Raw genomic sequence first — 26,914 nt, forward strand, 5'->3', positions numbered from 1 at the left:
CAATACTGAGACTGTTCTCATCCTTGTCTCCTCTCCAGTTTTCAGGTGAGATAGGGGAGCGGATGAAGGAGAGCTATGGTGATTTCTGTAGCCGCCACACAGAGGCTGTCAGCTATTACAAGGAGCAGCTACACAACAAGAAGTTCCAAAACCTCATACGGGTAAGTTTTTGGTTCTACGATAATAGAGACATTGACAAATCCTGTCCAATCCACTATGTGCTAACTTAAAGGAACATTAATGACAGTGGGCCATTTAAGAAGATATGAGACTTTATCCACATTCAGCAGTTGTATGTATCCAGAAATATTTACAGATTACACTACATGGTCTATGAACTGTGTATAGAATATGTAGCTTTTTCTTCCAGAAAATCAACAATTTTTCCATTGTGAGAAGATTAGGAGTGACAGAGTGTATTCTCCTGGTGACACAACGCATCACGAAGTACCCAGTGCTGGTGGAACGCATTTTGCAGAACACAGAAGGTAAGGAGACCCGATCCCGACTTAGGAATTTATGTCTTTCCTACCCACTTCTCAGTATTTGGTATTCAGACTTACATTATTCAGTCGCGTAACGTGCTCTGCAGGTGTGACTACCTTGCACTCTGAATACATTTCATTCAACCGGGGGGGGGGGGGGGGGCACTTCACAAAATAGATGGCATCATGAGGGGGGAAAATGATGTGGAAATATTAAAGCAACATCTCAAGACATCAGTCAGGAAGTTAAAGCTTGGTCGCAAATGGGTCTTCCAAATGGACAATGACCCCAAACATACTTCCAAAGTTGTGGCAAAATGGCTTAAGGACAACAAAGTCAAGGTATTGGAGTGGCCATCACAAAGCCCTGACCTCAATCGTATAGAAAATTTGTGGGCAGCACTGAAAAAGCGTGTGCGAGCAAGGAGGCCTACAAACCTGACTCAGTTACACCAGCTCTGCCAGGAGGAATGGGCCAAAATTCGCCCAACTTATTGTGGGAAGCTTGTGGAAGGCTACCTGAAACATTTGACCCAAGTTAAACAATTTAAAGGCAATGCTGCCAAATGCATAATGAGTGTAGTCCTATAAATCTAACCTAATTCTCACTTATCATGGAACTGTATGACAACGGTACAGTCGTTGTGAACCATGCTCCAGGTTTGACCTGCTACGTATGGGCTCGGTTGCATAATGATTAAAATAGGCTCCATGTCCCAAATTATTGCACAACGTTTCGTTAGCCTAATATGATCCACTAATGCTAGCGACCCTCAGGAATGAAAGGTAAACGGCATGGAATTATGCAAAATCTAAGTTTCAAATGGAAGAAAATGAACACTAAAGTGACAGTGATAAATGTATGTGGATATTACTGACGGTGGCTAATATTTAACATGATACAAATTGTAAAATAAAACGGAGAAAAGCCCAGGCATAGACTTTAATTAAACATTCTAAAGCCCATACATCAACTCGGCAGGTTAAGCCTTACAGAAGCCTATAGATTGGGTGTCCAAATTTCATCCACGCAAATTAGGAGGGCTCACAATAAAAATGTCGAATAACAGCACAGCTTTTTATAGCCTATTTCACTGTGGAAAAGGGGCCATAATGCCTTTTTGAAATCGGACAATGCTGTTAGATTAACGAGAGTCTTATCTTTAAAATGGTGTAAAGTAGTCGTATGTTTGAAAAATTGAAATTATTGCATTTTTGAGGTTTTTGTATTTCACGCCACGCTCTTCCATTGGATATTGGCGAGGCGTTCCGCTAGCCTCAACTTAAGGTCTTTGTGACAGGAACTTCAAAGACTGTTGGAATAGAAAGAATAGCATTATTTCTCCCTAACGTTCAGAGATGGCCTATTGCAATGAACACTGGCCAGCGTACTAACAAGGTAATCATTAAACCTTTAATGAAAAAATAAATATCACCCGCTCAGCTGATCTCAGTTGCAACCATCACGGGCCACTGATTTTGTGCTCCATAACTCTTAGACTACGATTTCCACACCCCAGTGTGAATTTGATTAACATAATATATATATATATTTTTAAATCCATCCATTTATACTACATGTTTTTTTTGTATGGGTTGCGTCTCAATCCACCGCATCTGCCGATGGCAGTGCTAGAGCGGTGTTTGTCAGACCATGAGACATCCCAAAAATCTGGTCTTCTCACAAAAACGCCTGTAGTGTTCAAACGGTTTGGCCTACAAAGTACAGGATGGCGTTCTCCGTTTTGGTTCTAGGACACCCACAAGCCTCGTCTGAAGGTCCCCGGTACCAGTAAAAAAAAATAATAATTAATGAATGGAAGTATATGGAGATAGTTTAGTGCCGAAAATAATGGGATAAATACATGTACAAAAAATACTATAGCTCTCAGATATGGGACTGTTGTTCCACGTAGTGAATCTGTTATTCAATGCGTTTCTATTGGCTAATAGCATGATGCCAAATTCAATGTTTCATCCAATAATTTAATACATTTTTTTGATAACTTAAGGGGTCTTAAAATGTCAAATCAAATAGCTAAATAGTCCTTGGTATGACCATCTTTTTTTTTTTTAAAGTGCATATGTTAGCTTAGAACCCCCTTCCCCGTCAGACTCTAGAGGGATAACTTATTCAGGATCGGTGGGTCCCCAGGGGACGTTGAGCTAACATAGGCTAATGCGATTCGCATGAGCTTGTAAGTAAAGAGAAAATGTCCCAGGACAGACATATCTGATATTGGCAGAAAGCTTACATTCTTGTTAATCTAACTGCAGTGTCCCATTTACAGTAGCTATTACAGTGAAAGAATACCATGCTATTGTTTGAGGAGAGTGCACAGTTTTGAACATGAAAAGTTATTAATAAACATATTAGGCACATTTGGGCAGTCTTGATACAACATTTTGAACAGAAATGCAATGGTTCAGTCTAAAACTTTGCACATCCACTGCCTCCATCTAGTGGCCAAAATCTAAATTGTAACTGCACTGGAATAATACATGGACTTTCTCTTGCATTTCAAAGATTTTACAAAATAAAACAAAAAACCGAACGGTTGTTTTTTCTTGTATTATCTTTTACCAGGTCTATTGTGTTCTCCTACATTCCTTTCACATTTCCACAAACTTCAAAGTGTTTCCTTTCAAGTGGTACCAAGACTATGCATATCCTTGCTTCAGGGCCTGAGTTACAGTCAGTTAGATTTGTATATGTAATTTTAGGCTAAAATTGAAAACACGGGTCCGATCCTGAAGAGGATAATTACTTTGTAAGTCTATAGAAGGGGCTGAGAACCATGAGCCTCTTAGGTTTTGTATTGAAGGCAGTGTACCTAGAGGAGAATGGAAACTAGCTGTCCTCCGGCTATACCATGGTGCTTCCCTACTGAGTGCTGTTGAGGCTACTCTAGACCTTCCTTGCAAAACAGGGCATTTTAATCAATTATTTGGTGACGTGAATATATTTAGTATAGTTTTTTCTAAAAAGGAGAACTTTTGAAACATTTGACTTTTAAGTTCTGAGATTCACTGAGGAGGATGGTCCTACACTTCCTCCTCTGCGGAGCCTCCGCGGATAGGAGTGGGTTAAAAGGTGCTTGTGCATTGATAATCACACCAAAGACAGTATTAACAATAAGTAATACAAATATAGCTGCGAGCAGCACGTGGATCACAAGATGACAGGACACAATATCAGTTGGATAACAAAGCAAGCATGTAGGAACTACAGTATCTTCCTTTATGTGCAATCATAAGTCAAAATACAAAATCTGGAGTGAATCTGACGCATGGTTCATGAGGAGATGATTTTTAGCACTGAGTATACCAAACATTAGGAACACCTTCCTAATACAGTTGCACCACACGCCCCCCACTCCCCAAAGAACCTGTGTGTGGAAAACAGAGAAAGAGTATAGAGAAGAGAGAGACACACACACACTGACAGTAAAAAAACATTAGGAACACCTTCCTAATATTGAGTTGCACCGCCTTCTGCCCTCAGAACAGCCTCAACCATGTTAAGTTTTGCCCGTTCGTTGCAATCGACCCAGTGTGTCTGAAGTTGACCTGGGTCTTTTCTTTCCTCCCTCCAGTGGGCACAGAGGAGCATGAGGAGCTGACGAGGTCTCTGGGTCTGATCAAAGACTGCATCGTCCAGGTTGATGCCCTGGTCAACCTCCATCAGAAGGCCTCGCGCCTCCGAGACATCGCCCACAAGATGGAGCCCAAGTCTCTGGGCAAGATCAAAGATGGCCATGTGTTCCGCGGAGAGGACCTGGCCCTGGGCAGACGCAGGCTGCTGCACGATGGGACCGTCAACCACAAGGCTGCCTCTGGCAGACTCAAAGGTAACAGGATTACCTCTCCTCAGGCTGCATCTCCGTAGTCTGAAGTGACCTCTTCTGTCTGCATTGATCTCACACAGGTCTAAAAATGAAACTCCTTTCATTTCAGATATTCTCGCTGTGCTGCTGTCAGATGTCCTGTTGTTACTCCAAGAGAAAGACCAGAGATATGTCTTCTCTACTGTGGTGAGACGATAATTTTTGTCAGTTAATTTCACCATGTAACATAACTAACTTGAGTTTTGCCACTCTGGAAAACACTGACAAATATGGCATACTAACTCGACAGAAAGTTATACTGAACAAAAATAAACGCAACAATTTCAAAGGTTTTACTGAGTTACAATTCATATAAGGAAATCAGTCAATTGAAGTAAATTCATCAGGCCCTAATCTATGGATTTCACATGACTGGGAATACAGATATGCATCTGTTGGTTACAGATCAGAAAACCAGTCAGTATCTGGTGTGACCACCATTTGTCTCATGCAGTGCGACACATCTCCTTCGCATAGAGCTGATTAGGCTGTTGATTGTGGTCTGTGGAATGTCGTCCACTCTTCTTCAATGGCTGTGCGAAGTTTCTGGATATTGGCTAGGACTGGAACACACTAACGTATACATCAATCCAGAGCAGGAATTCAGGATCTCGTCATGGTTTCTCTGTGCATTCAAATTACCATTGATAAAATGCAACTGTGTTCCTTGTCCCTACTGCCACCATGGGGCAATCTGTTCACAACGTTGACATCAGAAAACCACTCACCCACATAACGCCATACACGCTGGCTGCCATCTGCCCGGTACAGTTGGAACTGGGATTCATCCATGAAGAGCACACTTCTCCAGCGTGCCAGTGGCCATCGAAGGTGAGCATTTGCTCACTGAAGTCGGTTACGATACCAAACTGCAGTCAGGCCAAGACCCTGGTGAGGACGACGAGCACGCAGATGAGCTTCACTAAGACAGTTTGTGCAGAATTTATTTGGTTGTGGAAACCTACAGTTTCATTAGCAATCCGGGTGGCTGGTCTGAAAGGATCCTGCAGGTGAAGAAGCCGAATGTGGAGGTCCTGGGCTGGCGTGTTTACTTGGGGTCTGCGGTTCTGAGGCCAGTTGGACGTACTGCCAAATTCTCTAAAATGACGGAGGCTGCTTATGGTAGAGAACTTCTTCAGGCTAGGGTCCTTTTGTCTCTCAATTTCCACCTGACTGACGTGCCCAAAGTAAGCAAAGTAGGCCTGTTGCTCAGGCCCTGAAGCCAGGATATGCATATAATTGGTACCATTGGAAAACACTTTGAAGTTTGTAGAAATGTTAAAATAATGTAGGAGACTATAACACAATAGATATGGGAGGAGAAAATTCAAAGAAAAACCAACCAGATTTTTTTTTGGAGAGCCCATGCTCTTACAATGGAACATATAAGGAAATAATTAAATCTATCTCCCAGTATGCAATTCCTATGGCTTCCACTGGGTGTCAGTAGTATTTGTTCAAGGTTTCAGGCTTGTTTCTTCCAAAACGAGTAAGAGTAATGCTTTTTACTAAAGGAACACAGACTTGGAAATTCGTGTACGTGCGCGTGCGATGAAGAGGACATGCACCTGCTAATATTGCTTTCCTATTGAACAAACTTCTTTCCGTATGAAATATTATAGTTTAATTACATTTTAGGGTATCTGAGGATTAAATAGAAACATATTTTGACTTGTTGAAACAAAGTTTAGGGCTAGATTTTCAGATTCCTATCTTGGCATGTTGAACGAGTGGATTACTCAAATCAATGGCGCCAACTAAACAGACTTTTTGGGATATAAAGAAGGATTTTACCTAACAAAACGACACTACATGTTATAGCTGGGACCCTTTGGATGACAAATCAGAGGAAGATTTTCAAAAAGTAAGTGAATATTTAGTCGCTATTTGTGAATTTATGAAACCAGTGCCGGTGGAAAAATATTTTGATGTGAGGCGCCGTCCTCAAACAATCGCATGCTTTCACTGTAAAGTCTACTGCAAATCAGACAGTGCAGGTAGATTAACAAGAATTTAAGCTTTCAACCGATATGTACCTAAATGTTTAATATCCATAATTTATTTGAATTGCGTGCCCTCCAGTTTCACCGGATGTTGTCCCGTTAGCGGGACGCCTAGCCTTAAGAAGTTCAATCTCTGGCAACAGCTACGGTGGACATTCCTGCAGTCAGCATGCTGATTGCACGCTCCCTCAACTTGAGACATCTGTGGCATTGTGTTGTATGACAAAACTGCACATTTTAGAGTGGCCTTCTATTGTCCCCAGCACAAGCTGCACCTGTGTAATGATCATGCTGTTTAGTAAGCTTCTTGATATGCCACAAATGTTAGGTGGATGGATTATCTTGGCAAAGGAGAAATGCTCACTAACATTGATGTAAACAAATGTGATTTTTTTTATATAAATAAGCTTTTTGTAAATATGAAACATTCCTAGGATATTTTTATATCAGCTCATGAAACATGGGATCAACACTTTACATGTTGCGTTTTTACTTTTGTTCAGTATACAGTGAGGGAAAAAAGTATTTGATCCCCTGCTGGTTTTGTAAGTTTGCCCACTGACAAAGAAATAATCAGTCTATAATTTTAATGGTAGGTTTATTTGAACAGTGAGAGACAGAGTAACAACAACAAAAATCCAGAAAAACGCATGTCAAAAATTTTATAAATTGATTTGCATTTTAATGAGGGAAATAAGTAAATACTATATAAATACTACCACTAATAATATAATAATAATAATATAATAATAATAATAATAATATAATAGTAAATACTCCCCTCTGCAAAACATGACTTAGTACTTGGTGGCAAAACCCTTGTTGGAAATCACAGAGGTCAGATGTTTCTTGTAGTTGGCCACCAGGTTTGCACACATCTCAGGAGGGATTTTGTCCCACTCCTCTTTGCAGATCTTCTCCAAGTCATTAAGGTTTCGAGGCTGACGTTTGGCAACTCGAACCTTCAGCTCCCTCCACAGATTTTCTATGGGATAAATGTCTGGAGACTGGCTAGGCCACTCCAGGACCTTAATGTGCTTTTTCTTGAGCCACTCCTTTGTTGCCTTGGCCGTGTGTTTTGGGTCAATGTCATGCTGGAATACCCATCCACGACCCATTTTCAATGCCCTGGCTGAGGGAAGGAGGTTCCCACCCAAGATTTGATGGTACATGGCCCCGTCCATCGTCCCTTTGATGCGGTAAAGTTGTCCTGTCCCCTTAGCAGAAAAACACGCCCAAAGCATAATGTTTCCACCTCCATGTTTGACGGTGGGGATGGTGTTCTTGGGGTCATAGGCAGCATTCCTCCTCCTCCAAACACGGCGAGTTGAGTTGATGCCAAAGAGCTCCATTTTGGTCTCATCTGACCACAACACTTTCACCCAGTTGTCCTCTGAATCATTCAGATGTTCATTGGCAAACTTCAGACGGGCATGTATATGTGCTTTTTTGAGCAGGGGGACCTTGCGGGCGCTGCAGGATTTCAGACCTTCACGGCGTAGTGTGTTACCAATTGTTTTCTTGGTGACTATGGTCCCAGCTGCCTTGAGATCATTGACAAGATCCTCCCGTGTAGTTCTGGGCTGATTCCTCACCGTTCTCATGATCATTGCAACTCCACGAGGTGAGATCTTGTATGGAGCCCCAGGCCGAGGGAGATTGACAGTTATTTTGTGTTTCTTCCATTTGCGAATAATCGCACCAACTGTTGTCACCTTCTCACCAAGCTGCTTGGCGATGGTCTTGTAGCCCATTCCAGCCTTGTGTAGGTCTACAATCTTGTCCCTGACATCCTTGGAGAGCTCTTTGGTCTTGGCCATGGTGGAGAGTTTGGAATCTGATTGATTGCTTCTGTGGACAGGTGTCTTTATACAGGTAACAAACTGAGATTAGGAGCACTCCCTTTAAGAGTGTGCTCCTAATCTCAGCTCGTTACCTGTATAAAAGACACCTGGGAGCCAGAAATCTTTCTGATTGAGAGGGGGTCAAATATTATTTCCCTCAATAAAATGCAAATCAATTTATAACATTTTTGACATGCGTTTTTCTGGATTTTTGTTGTTAATCTGTCTCTCACTGTTAAAATAAACCTACCATTAAAATTATAGACTGATCATTTCTTTGTCAGTGGGCAAATGTACAAAATCAGCAGGGGATCAAATACTTTTTTCCCTCACTGTAAATACAGCAGTCGTCTGTATATCTGTCTAGAAAGAGGGATGGGCAACTCCAGTCTTCGCCGGCCAGAGTGGTGTCATACTCCCCATCCCTAGCAAACACAGCTGATTAAACTAATTGCATTCTAAACTGAAGATCATGATTAGTTTATAATTGGAGTCAGGTGTGTTTGGATCAAATCCCCAAGCTGACAAGGTAAAAATCTGTCGTTCTGCCCCTGAGCAAGGCAGTTAACCCATTGTTCCCCGAAGACGTGGATGTCGATTGAGGCAGCCCTCCGCACCTCTCTGATTGAGGGGTTGGGTTAAATGTGTAGACACATTTCAGTTGAAGGCATTCAGTTGTACAACTGACTAGGTATCCCCCTTTCCCTTAGCTTTCTGTTGTAATTTTCTTTCAATTTGACTTTGAGCTGCCTTCTGTATCTCCCTCAGGACAACAAGCCATCAGTGATCTCCCTCCAGAAGTTGATTGTGAGGGAGGTGGCCCACGAAGAGAAGGCCATGTTCCTAATCTGTGCCTCCCCCAATGAGCCTGAGATGTACGAGATCCACACCGCCTCCAAGGAGGAGCGCAAAACCTGGATGACACACCTCCGCCAGGCAGTGGAGAGGTACACACACACAGGTTAAAGAAAAGGACTAGGGTGGACTGTATCTTAAGCTAGGTTGAGGAGTGATGGTGACACTGTGGTGCATCTATAAGAATGCAGGAAGGACGGTCAAAGGTTAGGTTTCCCAGTTCTGGTTGTTTTAGGATAGAGCTATGGAATGGGTGATATAGGTGGTAGGTCTGAAAGGAATACCAAAGGGCAGACTACATTAGCATAAGTGTCTGACCAGTGCTATGTGTTATTATATACTAATAACATTAGTATATAAAGTAGGCTACACCAGCAATACACCAATACTCAAGTTAGGACTAACAAAGGCTATTACTTGTTATGCTACAGAAAACATACTAGGCCAGTGCAGACATTAGGTCAAACTATGAGCTTGCAAACAACATAAATATACATGGGTTCTACAGTACAATTACTGCTACACAATATAATGTACTTACTTTAGTCATCTCACTCCCAACAAAAGGCAAAGGAATTGTGCTGCCCCATCCCACCACAAACACAGAGGTAAAACAAGCTGGCCAGAGAAATGGGAGAGGAAGGGTGATTAGTAGAATGAGTTCAGGTGTGGTGAGTTGGCAGGAGAGGGGATGTGTCCGCAGGGTTATAGGATGGTTTGTGAGATGGGTCATGTCTAGAAGGAATGTACTTAATGTCAGTGTGATGTCAAAACTTGCATATTCGAGTCCCGTTGGAGAGAATTTTTCCTAACCTGCTATGTTAATTCTCCTTATCTGCTGCGAAAAGTCACTTCTGACATTAGCGGCATCCCATCTAGTCAAAACCGGTGAGATGGCATGATCCTTCAGAACACGGGTCTCACACACACACACCGCGCGCGCCACACACACACACACACACACACACACACACACACACACACACACACACACAAAATGATCCTAACTGACCTAAGACAGGGAATTGTTACTAGGATTAAATGTCAGGAATTGTGAAACTGAGTTTAAATGTATTTGGCTAAGGGGTATGTAAACTTCCGACTTCAACTGTAAATGGCTTTGAACGTTGTATGGTAGTAGGTGCCAGGCACACCGGTTTGTGTCAAGAACTGCAACGCTGCTGAGTTTTTCACACTCAACATTTTCCTGTGAGTATCAAGAATGGTCCCCCACCCAAAGGACATCCAGCTAACTTGACACAACTGTGGGAAGAATTGGAGTCACCATGGGCCATCATCCATGTGCAACACTTTCAGCACTTTGTAGTCCATGCCCCAACGAATTGAGGCTGTTCTGTGGGCAAAGGGGTACTCAATATTAGGAAGGTGTTCCTAATGTTTTTTACTCTCAGTGTATGTCTGTCTTGCTCCCTTTTTCATTCTCTCTCACTCCCTCTTGCTCTCACTCTTACTCGCTCTTTCTTTTGCTAACTCTTTTCCTCTCTCTATTCTCCTTTCTTCATTCTCCTCTCTCTTCTCTCTGTTCTCTCTCTCTTAGTTGTCGACACACAGAGAGGCTCTTCAGTGAGGAGGAGGAGGCTCGAGCCGCCAAATTCAAAGAGTTCCAAGGTAACTAACGACGGAACGTCAGACAGTCAGACAGACCACCTATCTTTGTAAAGTAGTGTAATGTCGATGCTAGGCCATAAGGGTTTGCTCATGCACCAGTCAACAACATTCACATTTGCTCAATGTTTATCTTCCTTGTATTCCATTTATTTAGGTGAATCTGATCATTGAGAACTCTATTCTTCTGTCCCTCTCTCCTCTCCCAGATAGTCTGAGCCAGAAGGATGGCCAGATCGTGGCAGGTCTGACAGAGAAGCTGCAGCTGTTTGCAGACATGGCAGAGTCCGTGGCTGGTCTTGAGGATATGGCCTCACGCTCCCATCTGCTGCTGCGTGGTGACGCCTCAGACCTCCACCAGGGGGAGACGCTGCTCAAGGGAACCATCACTGAAGGTACAACAGACACAACATGTGCAGTACAGAATACAATACACTGGCTTTTGTTATAGTGTATAGGTTTTTGATCCAACACAAGACAACAAATTATTAATGTAATTCACAAATCATTCAGACTTTGATTAGATTAGTTTGTTACATACAGACACCCAACCAGTGGCAGTTTTAGCATGTAAAACTTGGTGGGGCAAACAAAAAAAAAATTACTTTTGAGATGCATGCCAGCAAACCCACTACACAACACTAAACAATACATTAATTGCACTATAACTGTGACAAACGGTGGCCAAACACTGTTAGGACATAAATAAAGCTGTCCCAACAGCAGTCTTTACCACTGCTACACCTGGCTACCAGCAGAGCCTTGTCTGGCAGCAAAACAGTTAATTCAGCCTCATTTACTGCCTTTAAAAAAAAACTGCTGATATGGCTGACTTGCTTAAAGAAATGTGGTTTCTACTGACAATTGAGATGTACAAACTATGGCTTAAGGGTACGAGGAGCGGATAAGAGGCAATCCGTAATTTCGATTAAGACATTAATGAGCGAGCTAGGACGGATGTAGTCAATATAATTATTTGTTCAGCACTTTTGAAATGTACAGCGACAGAATTCAAGTGCATGGGCCTTCTTACAGTATTCTCCCTGTACACCAAGTCAGAACCGTATGATAAATAAAGGGGGCATATAAGCAGACAGTGAAAGCTCTTATAATATTCAATGATTACATTTCTCTAAAACAGGCTATAGGCTACATGTGCACCACCAAGTCAAAACAGTAGGTGAAATTAGGAGGGGAAACGGGACCAAATTATTAGGGTGAGGCACATCGGCTACTAACAGCTTATTACACAACATACACTTAGTATTACTTTCTTAGCTACAGTATACATATATCCCTGGCATATTACATAATTTATGCAGCAGCATACAAGACATTTTTGGACTCAGGAAGGTGGCGCGGCAGTTGTACGTGGGCAAATTTTGTCCTCAAACTTTGTTATCAAAGTCCGCCATTCTTTGGATTTATGGTGCTTTCAAGACAACTGGGAACTCTGGGAAAAAAACAAGGTTGAATCGTGAATGACGTCAGTGATCTTCAGGTCAGAGCTCTAGAAAGAGGCCCTAGTTCCTGACTTGCAATTCCAAGTTGGATGACCGTTCAAAACGTATTTTCCCAGTCGGAGCCCGTTTTTTTTCCCGGGTTCCCAGTTGTCTTGAACTCACTGAAATCAGATTTTCCAGTTCTGAGATTCCATCTGTTTTGAGCCCGACAGAAGTCATGCTGGATTGACACCATGGCCAATGTTGAATATTTATCCCTATAAGCTTGGAAAAGAGACCCTTAAACCAAGACTTGGGACCACACATCACTCCACTGAATAGCAGGCTAGTGATTGCTTTACAATGCTTGCAGTTAGCCACTGATTCCTTCCATACCACTCATTGTTGAATTTGCAATTTCCAACTTGTTGTGTAATGTTTGTCCAGTGTCCGATGAATACCGATACGTTTTATCTATAATTTCTCTTCATTATTTCTCTTCATATGACAAGGATTAAAAAGGATTTGCCAGTAGATTGTCGACCTGATTCATGATGATGACTGCTAGCTTGCTAGCTAAGATTTTGAAATATGATGTTGACATGATCAATCAAAGCTGCTGTAGATATAATGTGATTTGACATCATTTTATGTGTGGCCAATGACCTTGAGCCTTCGTGGATGGGCACTTCTAATGTAACTCTATGGCAGCACCCAAGGTGATTGACTTTTCGAGCTCTACCCTTAGATTTGTCAGTGACGTAGTGTCCCCTTGAGTGACAGAACACTGAGCCAATCACAGCGCAACTAGAGAACATTACCAACCCCTACACTCCGTATTTTCCGCTGGCTTGCCCCATCACCACAGAAAGCACTGAGCTAGGCTGAAACACCTGCATTTTGGAGCATTTATGCAGCTTTATTAACCCCCCCAAAAATTGACGTTGTTTGCAAACTGATATGTGACACGTATTAATGCCAAAATAACATACAAAACAGGCATCACCCCCCAAAAAAAACATTATATTACAGATTGCAACTGTACCCAACTGTAAAAATAGTAGGGTTAGCTTCGTCCTCATTACTCTTGTTCTTTCTTAAAACATCATTATTAATCTTTCTTTCTACCTGCCTCCATCTCGCTCGCGCTCTCCAGTGGAGAACCTTCAGAAGAGTAAGTCCCCTCCACCTGCCTGCCCTGGTCTACATGTGCACTATCACCATTGTATTCCCATTAGGGCTGATGCAATACCAGAAAATATTGTGTGCTATAGCTTAAATGTGACTTGGGATGTCATCATAAGGATGTTTGTTTCCAACATTAGGGCTATTTTCCTAAAGAAGTTAAGTGCGCTTTGTGTTATGTTTCCTTGCCACGATGCTAACGATTATTGCAATACTGGTATCGTCCCAGCCCTAATTCCCATAGTGTATCCAAGTGTGTGTGTGTGTGTGTGTATGTGGTGTGTTTGTGGTGTTAGAAGGCAGTGTGAAGAAGAAGAACTACAGTGGAGGGGACAAGGCCAGAGACAGGAGCCAGAGAGCCCGCTCTGACACCCAGCTCAAGGAGATTCAGGCCAGCCAGGCCCTGGAGCAGCCACCGGTGGGTCACACACATACTCACTCACGTTAACAAACACAGCAAAAATGGATGAGAAAATGTCTTGAAAGGACAGACAGCCACAACTTAAGTTCCAGGGTGACCAGGGCAACACACTCCCTGTCCAGTGTAGCTTATGTTGACTAAACAGTGATAAGAGCATCACACCAGGTCATTCAGAAATGTTCTTCAGGGCTACTCTCAACCTGAACGGTTAGTTAGGTAGCAAACTGTACCAGTATTTCCAGATAAATAGATTAGATGACCCATTATTCTGAATGGGGACAGAACAAAAGCTACTTTATGCTGTCATTACTTAGTAATGAAAGAGTAATCCATCCACCTGACATGTGTGGCATATCAAGAAGCTGATTAAACAGCATGATCATTACACAGGTGCACCTTGTGCTGGGGACAATAAAATACCACTCTAAAATGTGCAGTTTGGTCACACAACACAATGCCACAGATGTCTCAAGTTTTGGGGGAGTGTGCAATTGGCAAACTGACTGCAGGAATGTCCAGCAGAGCTGTTGCCAGTAAATTAAATGTTAATTTCTCACCATAAGCCGCATCCAACGTCGTTTTAGCGAATTTGGCAGTAAGTCCAACCAGCCTCACAACCGCAGACCACGTGTAACCACCTTAGCCCAGGATCTCCACATCTGGTTGCAGGATCATCTGAGACCAGCCACCCGGACAGCTGATGAAACTGTGGGTTTGCACAACCAAAGAATATCTGCACAAACTGTCAGAAAAAGTTTAGGGAAAGCTCGTCTGCGTGCTCAGCGTCCTCACCAGGGTCTTGACCTGACTGCAGTTCGGCTTTGGTGGCCACTGGCACGCTGGAGAGGTGTGCTCTTAACAGCTGAATCCCGGTTTAAACTGTACCGGGCAGATGGCAGACAGCGTGTATGGCGTTGTGTTGGCGAGTGGTTTGCTGATGTCATGGTGGGGTTATGGTATGAGCAGGCATAAGCTACGGACAACAAACACAATTGCATTTTATCGATGGCAATTTGAATGCACAGAGATACTGTGATGAGATCCTGAGGCCCATTGTCGTGCCATTCAACCGCTGCCATCACCTCATGTTTTAGCTTGATAATGCACGGCCCCATGTCACAAGGATCTGTACACAATTCCTGAAAGCTGGAAATGTCCCAGTTCTTCCATGACCTGCATACTCTCACAGGTGTACAGTCCCATAGTGTTTAAACCTAGAGTTTAAAGAACTAGTCTCCCTAGTTCTTTGACCTGGTGTTGATGCTGTCTCAGAGACTCTACAGCCTGCAAGTGAACAAAACAACACTACTCACTCATGTTTCCCTAGATACCCTCAGTAACTACCTCTCCACATCCACTTACATGCTCATACCAGCATGTGGCTCTGCTCCAGCCCTGTGTGTGTCTGTGTGTGACTGGGCCATGAACAATCAGTCTTCCACACACTGTGACCACAAGCCTCATGCTTTCCAGAAGTTGACCCACGTATCTCCTCCTCTCCACCGGTCTCCCCCCTTTAGGCCATCATAACCCAGCAAGACAGCCACATCAAGCTGCAGCGCACCTCCCTCACTGAGCGTGCCTCCTTCCCCGGCGGTCACCGTGGCAACGTGCTCCTGGAGCAGGAGAAACAGAGGACGCTGGCCCTGCAGAGGGAGGAGCTGGCCAGCTTCCACAAGTTGCTATTACTGCACCGACAGGAGCAGGTGGGACACAGTCAAAATTAGATTTATGGTCGCCCTCCAGGTCGTCTTCATTACTATTGCACTATCTAGATCATTAAATCTCATAATACTAGTAAAAGGGAACTACATTAATAAGATCGTGATAATTCCCACCAAAACAAGATGACCTCAAACTCACCCTATGACTTTTACTTAATGCAGTATTATTCCAGTCTGCATTTAGTCAAGTTGAATCTTGTTTCTACCCAGGCTCGTTGGGAGAGGGAGCGGGAGTGCCACCGGTTGCAGGCAGAGGCCGCAGAGGACAGGCTGAGGCAGAGAGAGGATGAGAGCAGGAGGCTGGAGGAGAAGAGAGAGGAGCTGGAGAGACAGAGGGAGATGTACCAACAGGATCTGGAGAGACTGAGGGAGTTGACCCGCGACGTGAAGAAGGAACGCCTGGAGCAAGACAATCGAGGTGGGTGACAATGTTTTTATTTTATTTAACCTGGCAAGTCAGTTAAGAATTCTTACTTACAATGCCGGCCTACCGGAGAACAGTGTTCTGGGGCAGAACAACAGATTTTTACCTTGTGAGCTTGGGGATTCGATCCAGCAACCTTTTGGTTACTGGCCCAACGCTCTAACCACTAGGCTACCTGCCGCCCCAACACATACACACAATCACACGCATACACACACACACAATCACACGCATACACACACTTATACCCTAGATCCGTGTGAATTGCGGTGCTATCCATACCTGCACATGGCTTACATGGCTCAACCCTACAACTCAATGGTGGTTCCCAATGAAAGCTTTTGAAGTTGTCTGGTGACCTACCAAGTGAACAAAACCAAATTCACCAAGCCATAACCTAAAAAGAGTGGTTGGCCCTGATCTGCCATTTTGGAAGTTCACACTTCCCTCTTCTCTCTTCCCCCTCACCTCTTACCCCATCCAGCAAAGAAAACACTTCTTCTGTGTTTCAGTGTTCACTTTACCCTCTCCCTGTGCCAACAGCAGAACAGGGCACACAGATATTGTGGTTGTGAATGTGTATTTCATGCCTGGGAAAGATAAGGCATGTCCAGACTGCTGTCGTATGAGAGGGACAGGTTAAAGTGCTTCAGCCATTACCATGCTCCTCCTTCCCTCCCTCACACCCCTGCCTTCCCTGACTCCCTCCCTCACTGCCCTCACCCCCCTCCCTCTCTCCATGCCCTCCCTCCCTCATCCCCTGGCCCTCCCTCACCTCCTCCCTGCCCTCCCTCAGTCTCCTCCCTCACTTCCAGGATTTGATAGTATGGGCAACATTGATGGGGGTGGGGGCTACAAAAAAATCTGAATCACTGTAAGTCAAATTGTGTCGTCGTCCGTAATGTTGCAGTTTTAAAGCAAGTTTGCTGCAATTCGCCACATTTTTTTCCAGTTTTTAATATATCAGAGTGAGAGTGACTAACAAAGTCAATGGGGGCCCCCCGGTTGGTAATTCGACCATGATTACTGCAAGTTTAGATAGCAGCATACCATCCTGCATCCCAGTGCTGGCTTGCCTTTGAAGCTAAGTAGGATTGGTCCTGGTCGGTCCCTGGATGGGAGACCAGATGCTGCTAGAAGTGGTGATGGAGGCCTGTAGGAGGTGTTCTTTTCTCTTGTCAAAAAAATATCCCAATGCCCCTGGGCAGTGATTGGAGACATTACCCTGTGTAGGGTGCCTTCTTTTGGTTTGGGACATTAAACGGGTGTCCTGACTCTCTGTAGTCACTAAAGATCCCATGGCACTTATCATAAGAGTAGGGGTGTTAACCCCTGTGTCTTGGCTAAATTCCCAGTCTGGCCCTCATACCTTCATGGCCACCTAATCATCTCCAGCTTCCAATTGACTCATTCATCCCGCCTCCGCTACTCTGTAACTATTCCCCAGGTCGTTGTTGTAAATGTGTGTGTTCTTAGTCAACTTACCTGGTAAAATAAGGGATAAATAAAAAAATAACTTACCAATCTAAAACATTTTTGCTGACATGGGCTGTCAGTGACTGACATAACAAGAGGCAAACTGTTGATGCACAACCCAATTTGGAAATTGCACCTTGTGTATTCTGTTGTTCTAACTCAGCAGTAAGTTGAGACCCCAACTGAGTTCCTGATATAGAACATGCATGGGTTATATGCATGGTCCAATATGTTAAAATAACATCATTTTTACCTATATGTTATTGGACTAATTTCTGGAGGTGAAAATTATATGTCAGCATAATTTTATTTTCATACAATTTGGAGAAGAATGTCCTTTCAAAAAGTCCTTCTACATAGAAATGATCCTGGCGAGGACCCCGGAACCCCTAAGCAAGAGGACTGGAATTAGTCAAACTCACAGTTTAATACATGTACAAAATTCTCCTCTGGCCTCCCGAGTGGCACAGTGGTCTAAGGCACTGCATCACAGTGCTAGCTGTGCCACTAGAGATTCTGGGTTTGAGTCCAGGCTCTGTCGCAGCCTGCTGCGACCGGGAGACCCATGGGGCGGCGCACAATGGGCCCAGCGTCGTCCGTGTTAGAGGAGGGTTTGGCCGGTAGGGATGTCCTTCTCCCATCGTGCACTAGCGACTCCTGTGGCGGGCCGGGCGCAGTGTATGGTTGCCAGGTGCACTGTTTTTCTTCTGACACATTGGTGCCGCTGGCTTCCGGGTTAAGTGGGCATTGTGTCAAGAAGCAGTGCGGCTTGGTTGGGTTGTGTTTTGGAGGATGCACGGCTCTCGACCTTCGCCTCTCCCGAGTCCGTACGGGAGTTGTAGCGTTGAGACAAGACTGTAACTACCAATTGGATACCATGAAATTGGGGAGAAAACGGGGTACATTTTTTATGATTTTTTATTAAAACATAATAACAATTATCATCTTTCCCAAAAACCATTATGGTCATTACTTTTTTACATGAAAGGTGAGGACAACTTGGCCCCGCAGACAATCAATCTGAGATCGACTTAAATTTCAGTCATGGTATTTTTTTGTTGCTTTAACACCTGCCTCTCTCTGCCCTCCCTCACCTTCCTTCCTCTCTCCTGGCCCTCCTTCCCTCATCCCCCTCCCTTCCTCTCTGCCCTACCTGGCCTTTCTCCCTCACCCCCCTTGTACTTTCCCTGCCCTCCCTCCCTCCCTCAACTTCCTGGCATCAGCTAAAGATTATATGGAAAATCATCAGCCCTGAGCTAGAGGCTCTGAACAATGTGTTACTGTGCAGGAGAAAGGACTTGGGTCTGTCTGAATTTGTACTTAACTGACTTGCCTAGTTAAATAAATAAAATAAAAAGCTGTAGGCCACACTATCTACCAAGAGAGATTTCATCTATATTTTTCGTAGCCATATATTTACCACCACAAACCGATGCTGGCACTAAGACCACACTCAACGAGCTGTGTAAGGCCAAAAGCAAACAAGAACATGCTCATCCAGAAGCGGCGCTCCTAGTGGCCGTGGACTTTAATGCAGGCAAATTTAAACCTGTTTTACCTCATTTCTACCAGCATGTCACAACCAGAGGGAAAAAAAACTCTACACCACCTTTACTCCACACACAGAGACGCCTACAAAGCTCTCCCTCGCAATCCAGTTGGATAATCTGACCATAATTCTATCCCCTGATTCCTGCTTACAAGCAAAAACTAAAGCAGGAAGTACCAGTGACTTGCTCAATACGGAAGTGGTCAGATGACGCGGATGCTACGCTACAGGACTGTTTTGCTAGCACAGACTGAAATATATTCCGGGATTCGTACAATGGCATTGAGGAGTAAACCACCTCAGTCACCTGCTTCATCAGTAAGTGCATCGATGTCGTCGTCCCCACAGTGACCATACATATCCCAACCAGAAGCCATGGATTACAGGCAACATCCTCTCTGAGCTAAAGGTTAGAGCTGCCGTTTCAAGGAGCGGGACACTAATCTGGACACTTATAAGAAATCCCGCTATGCCCTCAGACAAACCATCAACCATCAGGCAAAGCGTCAATACAGGGCTAAGATTGAATCCTACCACACCGGCTCTGACACTCGTCGGATGTGGCTGGGCTTGCAAACTATTACGGACTACAAAGGGGAAACCCAGCCGCAAGCTGCCCAGTGACGTGAGCCTACCAGACGGGCTAAATGCCTTTTATGCTCGCTTCGAGGCCAGCAACACTGAAGCATGCATGAGAGCACCAGCTGTTCCGGACGACTTTGTGATCACGCTCTCCATATCCAATGTGAGCAAGACCTTTAAACAGGTCAACATTCACAAGGCCGTGGGGCCAGACAGATTACCAGGATGTGTACTCAGAGCATGATCTTTCTAATTGACCTGGCCCGGTTATCCTGGAAGGATATTGACCTCATCCCGTCAGTAGAGGATGCCTGGTTATTCTTTAAAAGTGCCTTCCTCACCATCTTAAATAAATTAATACATTTAAAACCAGGAACAGATATAGCCCTTGGTTCACTCCAGACTTGACTGCCCTTGACCAGCACAAAACCATCCTGTGGCGTACTGCATTAGCATCGAATAGCCCCCGTGATATGCAACTTTTCAGGGAAGTTAGGAACCAATATACACAGGCAGTTAGGAAAGCTAAGGCTAGCTTTTTGAAACAGAAATTTGCATCCTGTAGCACAAACTCAATAAAGTTCTGGGACACTGTAAAGTCCATGGAGAATAAGAGCACCTCCTCCCAGCTGCCCAATGCACTGAGGCTAGGAAACACTGTCACCACCAATAAATCCACTATAATTTAGAATTTCAATAAGCATTTTTCTGTGGCTGGCCATGCTTGGCTACCCCTACCCCGGTCAACTGCCCTGCACCCCCCCACAGCAACTCGCCAAAGCCTCCCCCATTTCTCCTTCACCCAAATCCAGATAGCTGACGTTCTGAAAGAGCTGCAAAATCTGGACCCCTACAAATCAGCCAGGCTAGACAATCTGGAACCTCTCTTTCTAAAATGATCTGCCAAAATTGTTGCAACCCCTATTACTAGCCTGTTCAACCTCTTTCGTATCGTCTGAGATTCCCAAAGATTGGAAAGCTGCCGCGATCATCCCCCTCTTCAAAGGGGGAGACACTCTAGACCCAAACTGCTACAGACCTATACCTATCTTACCCTGCCTTTCTAAGGTCTTTGAAAGCCAAGTTAACAAACAGATTACTGACCATTTTGAATCCCACCGTACCTACTCCGCTATGCAATCTGGTTTCAGAGCTGGTCATGGGTGCACCTCAGCCACGCTCAAGGTCCTAAACGATATCATAACCGCCATCGATAAGAGACATTACTGTGCAGCCGTATTCATCGACCTGGCCAAGGCTTTCGACTCTGTCAATCACCACATTCTTATAGGCAGACTGAACAGCCTTGGTTTCTCAAATGACTGCCTCGCCTGGTTCACCAACTACTTCTCTGATAGAGTTCAAATCAGAGGGCCTGTTGTCCGGACCTCTGGCAGTCTCTATGGGGGTGCAACAGGGTTCAATTCTCGGGCCAACTCTCTTCCCTGTATACATCAATGATGTCGCTCTTGCTGCTGGTGATTCTCTGATCCACTTCTACGGAGACGACACCATTCTGTATACTTCTGGCCCTTCTTTGGACACTGTGGTAACTAACCTCCAGACAAGCTTCAATGCCATACAACTCTCCTTCCGTGGCCTCCAACTGCTCTTAAATGCAAGTAAAACTAAATGTATGCTCTTCAACCAATCGCTGCCCGCACCTGCCCGCCCGTCCAGCATCACTACTCTGGACGCTTCTGACTTAGAATATGTGGATAACTACAACTACCTAGGTGTCTGGTTAGACTGTAAACTCTCCTTCCAGACTCACATTAAGCATCTCCAATCCAAAATGAAATCTAGAATCGGCTTCCTGAATCGCAACAAAGCATCCTTCACTCATGCTACCAAACATACCCTCGTAAAACTGACCATCCTACCGATCCTCGACTTCAGCGATGTCATTTATAAAATAGCCTCCAACACACTACTCAACAAATTGGATGCAGTCTATCACAGTGCCGTCCATTTTGTCACCAAAGCCCCATATACTACCCACCACTGCGACCTGTACACTCTCGTTGGCTGGCCCTCGCTTCATACTAGTCGCCAAACCCACTGGCTCCAGGTCATCTACAAGTCTTTGCTAGGTAAAGCCCCGCATATTCTCAGCTCACTGGTCACCCTAGTAACACCCACCCATAGCACGAGCTCCAGCAGGTATATCTCACTGGTCACCCCCAAAGCCAATTCCTCCTTTGGTCGCCTTTCCTTCCAGTTCTCTGCTGCCAATGACTGGAACGAACTGCAACAATCACAAGCTGGAGACTCATATCTCCCTCACTAGCTTTAAGCACCAGCTGTCAGAGCAGCTCACAGATCACTGCACCAGTACATAGCCCATCTGTAAATAGCCCATCCAACTACCTCATCCCCTTACTGTATTTATTTATTTATCTTGCTCCTTTGCACCCCAGTATCTCTACTTGCACATTCATCTTCTGCACATGAATCACTCCAGTGTTTAATTGGTATATTGTAATTACTTCGCCACCATGGCCTATTTATTGCCTTACCTCCCTTATCTTACCTCATTTGCACACACTGTATATAGATTTTTTCTACTGTATTATTGACTGTATGTTTGTTTATTCCATGTGTAACTCGTGTGTTGTATGTGTTAAACTGCTTTACTTTATCTTGGCCAGGTCGCAGTTGTAAATGAGAACTTGTTCTCAACTAGCCTACCTGATTAAATAAAGGTGAAAATAAAATAAATAAAAATGTGCGGACCAGCTGGCCGAGTCTGTAGTACCTATATGTTTCAACCAGACCACCATAGTCCCTGTGCCCAAGAAAGTGAAGGTAACCTGCCTACCGCCCCGTAGCACTCGTGGTCTGTAGCCATGAAGTGCTTTGAAAGGCTGGTCATGGCTCACATAAACACCATTATCCCAGAAACCCTAGACCCACTCCAATTTTCATTAAGCCCCAACAGATCCACAGATGACACAATCTCAATCGCACTCCATCCATACTTTTCCTTTCCCACCTGGACAATAGGAACACTTATGTGAGAATGCTATTTATTGACTACAGCTCAGCGTTCAACACCATAGTGCCCATAAAGCTCATAACTAAGCTAAGGACCCTGGGACTAAACACCTCCCTTTGCAACTGGATCATGGAATTCCTGATGGGCCGCACCCAGGTGGTGAGGGTAGGCAACAACACATCTGCCACGCTGATCCTCAACACGGGGCCCCTCGGGGGTGTGTGCTTAGTCCCCTCCTGTCCTCTCTGTTCACCCACGACTGCATGGCCAGGCATGAATCCAACACCATTAAGTTTGCTGACGACACAACAGCGGTAGGCCTGATCACCGACAACGATGAGACAGCCTAAAGTGAGGAGGTCAGAGAGACCTGGCAGTGTGGTGCCAGGACAACAACCTCTCACTCAAAATGAGCAAGACAAATGAGATGATCGTGGACTACAGGAAAAGGAGGGCTGAACACGCCACCATTCACATCGATGGGGCGGTAGTGGAGCAGGTCAAAAGTTTCAAATTCCTTGGTGTCCACATCACCAACAAACTATCATGGTCCAAACACACCAAGAAAGTCATGAAAAGGGCAGTACAACACCCTTTGCCCATCAGGAGACTGAAAAGATTTGGAATGGGTCCCCAGATCTTCAAAAAGTTGACCCATTGCATCACTGCCTGGTATTGCAACTGCTCAGCATCCGACCGTAAGGTGCTACAGAGGGTAGTGCTTTACAGCCCAGTACATCACTGGCGTGAAGATTCCTACCATCCAGGACCTATATACTAGGCGGTGTCAGAGGAAGGCCTTGACTTGGTATCAGTACCCCCTGTATATAGCCTCATTATTGTTATTTTCATGTTACTTTTTAAAACATTTTTTACTTTAGTTTATTTAGTAAATATTTACTTAAAACTGCATTGTTGGTTAATAAGGGCGTGTAAGTAAGCGGTAAGGTCTACATCAATTGTATTTGCCACATATGACAAATATGATTTGATTTTAGTTTTCCTGGGGTTCGACACGCAATTTAAATAACATTACAGACAAAATCATTTACAGTTTACATTGAAAGATGAGACAATAGGGATGCACATTTCTGTCAATTTTGCTGCAGACTAACCGACCCTCATTAACTGTTATTTTTTTTTCCCACAGAGTAAAATGACATGACCTATACAAAATAAAAGATGGAGGTGCTTTCTGTTCATTCCATGCACCATGGAGCTCCGCTGACTATACCTGTTTCGGATTATCTTTGGCGCTGCATTTGAGGCGCTGTCAATTCCAAGGTGATGAATCCCGGCCCAGGTTCGGCATTGCATTCGCTGATGACGGCATTCGAAACGGCTTTGTGAAGTGATAACCTATATTTAGAGGCTTTAATAGGGCCTAAATTTCATTAAGGCTATGGTTTTGATTCCTTTGATGCATTTGATTTATCAACAGAATTTTGTTGTATTGAGAGACAATTTTCTTTGACGATTTGAATAAAATTGATCAGACATTTCGTAAATTCAAATGCACATTTTTACTCCTTTTTAGCACCCTGGCAGATTAACTTGACTAAATAAAATAATGGTTCCCCTGATAACCTACTCCTGTGTGAATTGCATGCGTACGAAAAACAAACATTTTCATTGAGAAGCAGCCAATTGTAAAACCTTTAATTTCATTTTCTAAATTAAAACATTTGCTATTTCAATTTGATATTAAAGGCTTTTTGAAATAAATATTATACAATTTTGCATATCCTATTCTTCAAAAACATTTTTCATGAATATGCAAAAAATGAATGGTTTTGTTTATTCTAATACTCTCAATAAGACAATGACAGGAACAACATTTGGCTACTATTATCGTACAATATATTGTAATTTTAACAACACTGTATTAACCTACATACAATATAGCCTAGTTTTAATATACATTAATACATTAATAGTCCCCTGTTTTCCGAGGGACTGTCATCCTTTCCGTAGAGGAGATGTGTTTGCAGAAGCCTGAATGTGATGGGGTATATGTTAAAGATGGACACCTTTCAGATGACATGGTGGTGGTTGCTCATTTTAGGGTTGCCAAGACATACTTGATCTCTGTCATTATTTGCCAGTGGTTTTCTGGGAGCTCAAGAGTCCTGGTCTGATGCAGCTTGGTGACGGTCCGATTGGACAACACGTCTGTCACTGCCCACCACTGCTCCACCAACCTCTCAAACATGTCACAGACCGAGTTCTAGTGTGTCTTACACGACTGGATCAAATCAAATGTATTTGTCACATACACGTGTTTAGCAGATGTTATTGCGGGTGTAACGAAATGCTGAGAGACAATTTTGGGGGGGTGTGACCAATCTTGGTCACACCCCCCCCAGCCGATCTCGGAGGCAACTGTGCTGACCAGTTCCCGGCAGCACATCCTCAGCATCTCCACCCCACCTGAGAGAAAGGAGCGACAGTGCCACCTCAACAATGCCCTGAGGCACTGTGCGGTCACCCGCAGCTGGCGGTGATGGTGGCGCTTCAGGTGCAGCCGGTGGGAATTGAACCACCGTTGAAGTGGCCGGAGATGGAGGAGGCCCAGGGGAATCAGCAACGAGGCCGCTGTCAGCAAGCCCAACAGGTGTTGACAGGTCAGGGCGGATTCCACCAGCCCCTGCCGAAAGTGGTCAAAGCAAGATAAGATCGCCTGAACCCTTCTGGTGGGCAGGCGTGCTCTCACCCTCTGGGTGGGTGTTAGACAACTCTTCTTGTCATTTACAGTAATGCCCAGCCCGCCGATATGGGTCAGGAGCATGTCTCTGTCTGACAGGACCTGGGTCCTGGTCGGGGCACAAATCAGCCAATTGTCCAGGTAATTGAGGATCAACAATCCTCGGACGTGAGAGGTGCCAGGACAGTGTCCATGCACTTTGTGAAAGTGAGGGCTGCCAAGGAGAGGCCGAAGGGAAGAACCATGAATTCGTAAGCCATCCCTTCGAAAGCGAATCGGAGGTACTGCCAATGAGCTGGGTGAACAGGAACATGGAAGTATGCATCCTTCATGTCCAGAGTAACAAACCACTGGGACCACAAAATAAATGGAGTAGAACCCACCTAGCCATTCTATCCTGGGGATAGCACCCTTGTCCAGGAGTGAGGAGATCTCCAGCCGCAGGGTTTTATTTGTTTTCTTCGTGGTGACACAAAGTCCCCTGAAAGACGGGGGCCGACACCAGATTTGGAATCGGTACTCCTCGAGCATTGTGGACATCACCCAGGGGGACTCCATAGCCTCCTCCCACTTCGAGGCCAGGGAAGGGTGCATCAGGGGTCCTGCCAGGGCCCGCCTCTCCTCTGGCGCCCCGACCGCATGGGTCCCAAAGGCACGTCCTTATGGCGGTGACGGTTGGCAGGTTGTTGCTCCACCACACTCTGTGACCCTCCCAGCTGTCGTCCCTCAGCACGAGGCGATGGGGCAGGAGAGGAACCCCACGGTCATTCGACGGTCCATCTGCCTTGGACCCGGGGCCTGAGGAGGCGGCATGAACCATCTCAGGGTCTCCCGGTCCCTACAACTACTTATCGGTCTGCTCCAAAATGTCATCAACCCTTGGGCCAAACATCAGCCCAGGGGTGATGGGGAGAGTGGCAAATGTGTTCTGGAGAGCAGCTGGCAGATGGGATTTGGTCCAGCGAGAGTTGGCCCCGGGAGGTAACCACCTGCGACATGGCCACATCCCTCTGGAGCAGGGAAAGCAGGCAAGACAACTCTATCGCTTCCCAGAGGAGCTCCTCTGTGCCCTCCTGCAGCTGAGGCAACAGAGTCTGCAGGTAGGCCTGCAGCAGCATGATCACGTTGGTAAGGCGGCCAAGAGAGCAGAGGGACCCATATTGGCTTTCACGTCCGTATCAAAGACTCAGGAGGGTCCCAGCTTCAGTCGCAGGTTCCGCCCTATAATCTCCCAGTATGAGAGGACCATGGCAGCTATCATGGTGTCCATGGTCGGGTACTCCCGGAGGCCAAGTGACCCTGCGCCCGCAACATAACTCCATGGTCCAGTCTCTGCTGTGAGTTGGAAGCGCCCCCTGGCAGAGGCCCAGCTTTCCTGCAAGGCCTCACGGAACTCAGCAGAGATGTGGACAGATGGAGAGTCACCACTGTCCACCAGTTTGATGTCCAGTGCAGTGGCTACCCGAGTGAGTAGGCTCCTCATAGCCTTTCGAGCCGTTGGGGGTGATGAAACTCCGCTGCCGGCTTCTGATGGCCTGTCAGACTGGTAGCCCCGCTCACGGTGGTGAACAGTGCCAGTATCGTCCCCCAGAAACAGCCTATCACTGGCCAACAGGGAACAGCTGTCGTCACCATCGAAGCTATCAACCTCCTGACGCAGGGCATGCGCCCTCCGTTCAAGGTAGTCCCAGCGGTCCGACTCCTGCCCC

At 45.1% G+C, this 26,914-nt stretch overlaps 1 protein-coding gene across 1 annotated transcript in view; it reads left to right on the forward strand.

The window, feature by feature from the left end:
• The window catches only part of arhgef18b (Rho/Rac guanine nucleotide exchange factor 18b), a 30,521-nt gene extending 14,623 nt beyond the window's left edge, over positions 1-15,898 (forward strand). The window contains exons 4-14 of the mRNA XM_045705889.2: positions 39-161; positions 371-488; positions 4,082-4,336; positions 4,443-4,519; positions 8,988-9,166; positions 10,633-10,703; positions 10,910-11,095; positions 13,624-13,745; positions 14,991-15,038; positions 15,269-15,454; positions 15,683-15,898. Of these exons, the coding sequence (XP_045561845.2) occupies positions 39-161; positions 371-488; positions 4,082-4,336; positions 4,443-4,519; positions 8,988-9,166; positions 10,633-10,703; positions 10,910-11,095; positions 13,624-13,745; positions 14,991-15,038; positions 15,269-15,454; positions 15,683-15,898 (1,581 nt within the window). The remainder of the gene's footprint in view (positions 1-38; positions 162-370; positions 489-4,081; positions 4,337-4,442; positions 4,520-8,987; positions 9,167-10,632; positions 10,704-10,909; positions 11,096-13,623; positions 13,746-14,990; positions 15,039-15,268; positions 15,455-15,682) is intronic.
• Positions 15,899-26,914: the final 11,016 nt, after the last annotated feature.

This window comes from Salmo salar, chromosome 23 (assembly GCF_965601325.2).
Source record: "Salmo salar chromosome 23, fSalSal1, whole genome shotgun sequence".
Classification (NCBI taxonomy): Eukaryota; Metazoa; Chordata; class Actinopteri; order Salmoniformes; family Salmonidae; genus Salmo; species Salmo salar.